The following is a 7,515-nucleotide window of genomic DNA, read 5'->3' on the forward strand; positions in this document are numbered from 1 at the left end:
ATTATAGTCTGACTTGGATCGGTTCGGTTCGTTTCGAATCGGATATACCATAACGATAACAAAAAGCGCGAATGACTCGCGCTTCCTGTTATTACATCGAGGTATCTTTTTAACACATTGACTGCAGCGCGTATTTTACGTGATTTGCCCATGACGCCAACATGAATTTTTTATTATGCGATGTATATTATGTTAAAATATTATCTACAGCAAATACAGTGAATTATATACCGCTGTTTAATGCATTTTTCGTGGTGGCGGTCACCAGTGACTCCGGAGGCGCTGTAGACCATTTTTTGGCGATTATCTGTTGTTTCAAACTGGTGGAAAGTGTGTTACGAACAAAATTCAAAACAGCTAGGAAGAATGAGAGCAAATAATTGCACTAAAAAAGTTGCGACATATTGTGTCGACTGTTTGGGTTCACCTTTTCTTTGCCTACCGTGTTTCAATATAACTCATCATAGGGTGAACAAAAATAATACGTATTAGGTGGACTGGAAAGTAACGTCGTTATTGCGAATGTAAATTCTTATTTATCATTCATCAGCTCCTTGATTTTTATCGATCTGGTATTAAACATTTGCAGACTAGATGGTAAAAAGCTGTTGACAACGAGAGTGATTACATAATTGATTAAAAATAGAAACTTATTAAGAATTTATTTGATTTTGATGTGAAGAAAATCACATTACTTTTCGGTCCCCCTAATATATTTTCCTTGTTATATTATTTAACTTGTAAAATTATTTGTTCGTGTTCTGTATGTCATTAACTTCTTCAAACCATTACAATAACAATGGTATTATCAGTATCGATATTTACTCTAATTATGTATTTTTTAATATTGGTCGCGTCGCCAGTTACCGGTGGCCCTCGCAGCGCTGTAGCCAAGTTGAGTGCCGGACACCGGTGACACCCACGGCAGTCAACGTGTTAAATACACCAGTATGCGTTTCTCGACTCTATCATAATAGTTGTTTCTCTGTTGAACAAACTGTTCACGACGCCTAGCGTCCAACATCTCCTTTGGTATCGTTTTACCAAAGAAGCTCACAATCAGAATACTCACTTGGTAAGGATGCCATTTTTGGCCGTCCGTGAATTCACCATACTCCGTCATGTTTTCCTGTCGGCGTAACTCTCGTTCCCGATTTATCTCGGTGAAATTAACGGGCGGATATCCGCCGGTGGAAAACGCACCACCGCACTCGGCGGCGGCGGCGGCGGCAGCGGCGGCCGCCGCCGCAGTCGCTACATTGCTTGCGATCTGATTCCTGCTCAAGTCCTTGCACTTATCTAGACCGCGATGATGCATCGAGCCCATCACTTGCAGTCTCTCGATCGGATCGGCAACGGTGCCGTACCAATCGGACATTCGCGGCGAGTGAATCGGTTTCGGTCGTTGCGTTGACTGGAACCACGGCTCCGCGGCACGTTCGGAATCCACGACCGCGTTCATCGGTACCCCAGCGGTGGACACGCAACTAAAACGGTGTTGGTGATCCAGAAAACCGGCAGAAGCTACGCCGACGCCGACAGGGCCAGCGATCACACCTGCTCGAGCGATCGCGCTCTGAAGAATCGACCGTCTCGACAGCTCGCGACTCTGTTCACGCATAGCCTTCCGCAGTCTCGCCTCCTTTGGATTGTACACGTAATCTGTCAACAATAACCGCATATAGTCATTTTACTTTTAAACATATTTTAACGCTTGCATTCTATCTATTTAAGCGGGTATCCTGAATTAGGAGATCTAAAAAAAGCTGTGAATTTTTTTAGAATGGAAAAAAATAATTCATTCTATCGAACTTTTTATCCTATTCTCATACATATTTGAGTAGTCTGTACAAATTTTGTCAACAAGAAATATTCAAATTGAGTCCACTGCGACGTACATTTGTAGAGCACCTCGCAATTAAAGGCTCCTATCGGCGGGAAAGATGCAGGTCGTAATTTTAATTTGACACAAAAAAAACCGAAAGAAATTTTCATTATCATACATTTTTCTTCTATGTGAACTAAGAAAATTCATACAGAAAAAATTGTATACAACTTTTTCATCAAGTTAAAGTGATTTTTTCCACCGAAAGTACTCGTTCTTTTTTTTCAAACTTGCTGTAATTTCACATTTCACCATTTTTGCGGGTTTTTCTTAGTTCACATAGAAGAAAAATGTATGAGAATGAAAATTTCTTTTGGTTTTTTTTTTTTGCGTCAAACTAAAATTACGACTTGCAGGATAGCCCCTTGAAGCATTTTTTCTGCCGAAATAAAACGGGCTAAGGAAGAAATAATAATAATAAAAATACAAAATCGAAGCCGTTCCTTATAATAGCGGCGTATGTCCATTTCTCTGTATGATGCGTCTTGAAACGTTTGGGAACGGGAACCCGTCGCACAGTGGTCTTGGGGCGGCAAAAAGCCCGGGTTTTAAACTGTTCAGAAAACTATTAGGTTGTCCCAAAAGTTTCTTCCATTTCCTTAAATAGCAACACGTACACAATATTTTATGTCTAACGTTACAGTATTGAATTGCGTACCATTCCATTTTACTCCATTGATGTTACAACATCTAAGATCACTAGATATTACTGAATTGTGGCTCCAGTAATGGAGCATCATTTTGCTCCATTATCAACATCAACATCTAAGAAATTAGGTTGTCTATTTATATAAACCCTGCCACACAAAATAACCGAGTGCAAGTGACGGACAAAACTTTTGGGACAACCTAATACGTATACTACTCGAAGGATAGTTAACCAACACATTCCAAACATTTAGACGCTGAAAAATTTGGGCTTCCAGGTCTTAAAATTATTTTATACGTAAAAAACCCATTTCCAAGGCGTACAGATATTACATTTTTGAAACTATGAAATGTATTTCATGTATTCCGTTGATTTCGGCAAAATTCTGAATGTATTTAAGTTGTCAGAATGGCGTAATCAAGTTCGGGAATAAATAAATTATTTTACATTTTTTTTTTTTAATTTCGACGTAATAGGATAAACAATATAGTTAAGCCAACGTGCGCCAAGACGCCATTTGCATCGAAATGTTCCTTGGACTCTCTAGTAAATATTGCTGAAAGAATCAGCTGCGCTTACTTGCGTCTTCGGAATATACAGAGTGGTTCGTTTAAATAAGGCCACCTAAATATCTTCTCTAATTGTGGGGGTACACAAAAATATTTGGTGTACTATTTAAATGGTTTGAAGATACCATTATATTGCAAATAATATTTTTTTCCGAAGATCATTTTTTTCTGAGTTATCAAGGTCATAAATCATAGGTACAGGGAATGTGCTAAATGAATTTAGGTTGACCCAAAAGAGGTTTAAGACTATAAAAAGTAAGTTATTTTGATTTCTTCCTCAAAATAACAGTTTCCTATAGTTTTTGCCATTTTCATGCCTCTTCGACCACTGCGCGTCGCTCTGCTGTGCGTAGTCTCTAGATTCTATCAATTTTTCACTCGTCGAGATACAAGATTAAAATTAAATTTCCCCGAAACATAAACTTTACTATAAACTATATCACAGGAATCGAAAAGGAAAACAATTCGATAAATATTACGAGAACGTAACGTTACGTTTCGCAAAGTGAGATGGAAGGACGATCTCTAGACGACGGAAATACAACTTTACGAAAGAAAATTTGTATACAAACGATATTTTAATTTTTCGTTTTATCAATGCTTCGCAGACGCACTCTAATTGATCGCCTTACATAAGCAACCCGGTACACTTTGTACCATTAAGTACCATTATAGTTTAGCTTATTAAAAGATAGCAAATTTTTCACGCGTTGTTCAGAATTTGACAAAATTTATTATACAACAATAACGTATTCGCATGATCGTTTCTTACGAAATTCGTTTATTTCTACGTTTAGTCGATAGAAACATTTATGAATTGGAACGGAAATCGATCATTTCTCCCGGGTACGGGAGAATGTGAAAGCACGTTATCACTTGCTTCTGTGTGATACATGAAAGTTTGTTACTCGCCCGAGTAAAAAGCAACTAACGTTTCATTTATGAGTAAAATTACATAGAGGGATACGATCGATGTACAAAGAAAATATCATGTTGGTCCCCGCGAATGTGAACGTTGAGAAATGCTGTTTTAAAGTAAAGAAACATTACTTTACATACATCGTTTCGAATGATTTTCAAATGTAAACGATAAGTAAAAAGGAATCGACGATTTCGATGATTATGGTAGAAAAGAATGCGATACGTATAATGTACATCGCGATGTATCCGTGAAAGATCTACCTGTGGGGTAGGCAGGTGTAAGCGGTCCGTTATATCGGGCACCAGTCTCGATCGCAGCGGGGATCGGTGGCGGTTCGTAGCCGTTGTAGACAGCGTTCGCGTTATCGTAGCAAAAGTAGTGTTGCTGCTGATAAAAGTGACGCCCTCCCGCGTAAGCCTCGACGTAGTTGCAGCAGTCCATCTCTACGACAAAAGACGGTCCTTATCACGCCGCGAAGAAACGACTTCTTTTTCTACCGCTTATCAGAGAAACACTCGGTGCGCAAATATCACCGCTGCAGACATACGGATACACACGGAGAAAATTCCTTCGACTCGAGTGCTTTCTCGGGTTCTAGTGTATTTTTTTGCGAATGGAAGAATTGCGAAATTGGCCCCTTCTTCGTTTCTTTTTTTTTTTTTATTATTTTTCTAAATCTTCATTTGCTTCTCTTTCTTCTCCGTCGTCTTCCCCCGTTGTTGTATTTTACTTGACTCTATTTTGCTATATTTTATTTTACTTTACTTAAAACGTCTTATCGTCCGCGCGATCGAATCGAATCGAATCGAATTAACGTGGAAAAAGCACATAAAAGTTGGATGTATCGGGAGGCGTTCGATCGGCCTCGTGCATTCCGTAGGGAAGACCCAACGTTCGCAGTCCTGTCGCGCGTTGGCGTCATCGTTGCTACCAACGACGTCGTCCTTGTTCTCTCGATCGTCATCGTTGCGTTTTCAAGCAAACAACCGCCACCGGGTGCTCGGAAGCGTTCGCTGCTCACCGGGAGCACTCCTACTAACTGTAGCTACGCCGATCGTGATCGCGTCTCCAGGGCCATCCGAGCCGCCGATTCCGCACTGCGTGCAATTCGACGTATCCAACCAGCAGCGTCATGGTAACTGCACCGAGGGACAAGATCGATGCTCGAAGCTTTTCCTTTTCCTCCAACGGGTTTCTCTCGCCGTGTTTTTTTTCCGCTTCTAATCGACACCGAATCCCTCGCCAAACACTCCGATTGCGAATTTTCGATTATTCCGGTAAATACGAATCGAGGAAATTAGGTTCGACTCGCGAACGATTAAAACGTCCTCGATCGTATTCTTAATTTCAGTCTTTCCGACCACTGGATCCGAAATCAACCGAATTCATTTATCGGAAATCGATTCGAACCGATCGACACCACCCTCTCGAGTACCGATCGGGACAACTCGAGTTACATTCGTCTCGCTATTCGCGCGTAACGCGTAATGTTCCTTTGGGATAGTGTTGTATACACATATATGTATATATCTGTAAATGCACACACTTACACGTTATCATCCGTATGGCAAGTCTGGTAGGAAGACTCGCGTCGATTTATTCTTTAGGATTTTCGTTTGTCCATCGAGCGATTCGAATGTTTCGAAGAAGTTGCAAGTCGTTTACTTCGACGTCACACCTGTCCTGCCGATAACCATACCTACGATACAGGTGGACCGTATTGACGCGTACGTTGAGATCAACGTCACTTGGACCATCGCGAATCACTGGTAACGTCACATGTTTTCAACGTTCTCTGCAAAACAACTTGAAACTTTAAATACACTAATGGTTATCGTGGACGATACACGGTAAGCCGTTCACTTCGAAGGTTTTAAATCCCAACGTGCGGTACCGAGCAAACTCATCGTCCTCGATTCGTAATGGAGTTTTTTTTACGCGGTATTCGTATTTTTGCTTCCCCCCCCACCCCCACCCCACCGTCACGGGGGATATTCGTAGCTCGCCCTCTCTATTTTTCCAATGGTTCCGCAAGAGGATCTGCCGTTCGAAACATCCCCGTTGCACCGACTCTTTGATCGGGTGCAACGATTAGCCTGAAACTCGATTATTTACTCGATCCTTCTCGCGGTGTGTTATTTGCCGAGTTGAGTTGCCTTTTCTCCGCGGTGTTTACACAGCCGTTTAACCTCGACGAACTAGGTGTTCGGATGAAATTAGTTGTCTCCGATTCACGATGCGAGAACCGTACCACGAATCGCGTACTTAAAGATTAACGTACTCTACGGTTTGTCAGTCGTTTGCTGGGATCGATCCAACAAACCCAAACTAGATGTTCGGACCAAATTCATCGACCGCCCAATTTATAGTAAATCCCCGCACGGATGACGTATCCTCGCTTTACGATTGCGATCGTGATTGCGATTGCGATTGCGGTTGCCCGCTCGTTCGTTAGGATCGATTCAAACGATGCACACCGGAAGTAGGTATCGCAATTGAATTTTGTAGCACCCGATTCGCGATCAATTCTCTCACGGATCGTGTACCCTCTGTCAACAGTCGAGTAACCGTTTCGAGTAGTTAGCCAGGATCGATCGAAAGAATGGAATCCGAATCGAATTAGATGTTCGAATGGGAGGTCTCGACGACCTCGAAACGGTACGAATCCCTCCGCTGTACAATCGTATATCCTCGAGGGTCACTCGGTAGGTGGGTAGGATCGATTCGATCAACGTGAACCCGAACTAGGTGTCAGGATCGAATTCATCGTCCCCGATTCGCCGCGCGATGTATCCCTTCGTGGGTTAGGTTGCGTATTCTCACTCGAACCGAAGGATCGTTGTTCGCAACACAGTTCCGCTACACGTACAACGTTAGACAGTTGTTCCAGTCGGTTTACCGTCTCGTGTGTGCATTCGGCGACCTATTTACGCGAACGTCTCTCGGTATCTAGCTTCCAGTGGAAGAGACGCGCGTGCCGCAAGCGGGAACCGCAGGCCGCGCACGGGAGACCCGCGTTCCTTCCTCGCGGTGCACTCCGGTCGCACTGATTTCGCGGGCTCGAGCGCGGGCGCGGGCGCGGGTGCGGGCGGCAGCACCGTGCACGTCGACGAATTTACGTGCGTTTCGTCATCGACGAATCCAACGTCGGAGCTTCGAGGGTGGAGGGTGGTCGAGCCAGAGGGAGGTTTTCCCCACCCTTTCGGGGCGGAGGGGTGGCGGACGCGACGGAAGAGGAGGAGGAGGAGGAGGAGGAAGAGGTCGGAGTCACGAGGAGACTAGAAACGTCGCTGGCTCCGTCTCGCCCTCTGCATGGAATAAAGAAACCCTTCCGCCGTCTATCGACGTTCGTCGTCGTTTCCTCCTTGATCCTTTTGAATCTTTCTCGGGAATTGAACGAAGGTTTCCCGTCGGCGCGACGCTCGAACCGTTGGACTCGTTTCGGAAGCTGATCGATGTACCGTGTTATTCTTGCTCTCGTTCCCTCCAC

The 7,515-nt window shown here is 43.4% G+C and overlaps 1 protein-coding gene across 11 annotated transcripts in view; it reads right to left on the reverse strand.

Annotated features, from left to right (window-relative positions):
• Positions 1-7,101, reverse strand: part of LOC128884542 (uncharacterized) — a 12,342-nt gene extending 5,241 nt beyond the window's left edge. Inside the window, exons 1-3 of one of the 11 annotated variants that reach the window (XM_054137989.1) lie at positions 6,925-7,101; positions 4,286-4,468; positions 1,073-1,662 (exon numbers count right to left, since the gene is read on the reverse strand). In XM_054137989.1, coding sequence (XP_053993964.1) covers positions 1,073-1,662; positions 4,286-4,468; positions 6,925-6,940 — 789 coding nt within the window. In that variant the 5' untranslated portion in view covers positions 6,941-7,101. Of the gene's footprint in view, positions 1-1,072; positions 1,663-4,285 lie in introns of all 11 variants that reach the window. The other 10 variants (XM_054138072.1, XM_054138006.1, XM_054138048.1 and 7 more) reach the window with 10 other exon arrangements.
• Between the last annotated feature and the right edge of the window lie 414 nt (positions 7,102-7,515).

Source organism: Hylaeus volcanicus, chromosome 1 (assembly GCF_026283585.1).
Source record: "Hylaeus volcanicus isolate JK05 chromosome 1, UHH_iyHylVolc1.0_haploid, whole genome shotgun sequence".
In the NCBI taxonomy this organism is placed as follows: Eukaryota; Metazoa; Arthropoda; class Insecta; order Hymenoptera; family Colletidae; genus Hylaeus; species Hylaeus volcanicus.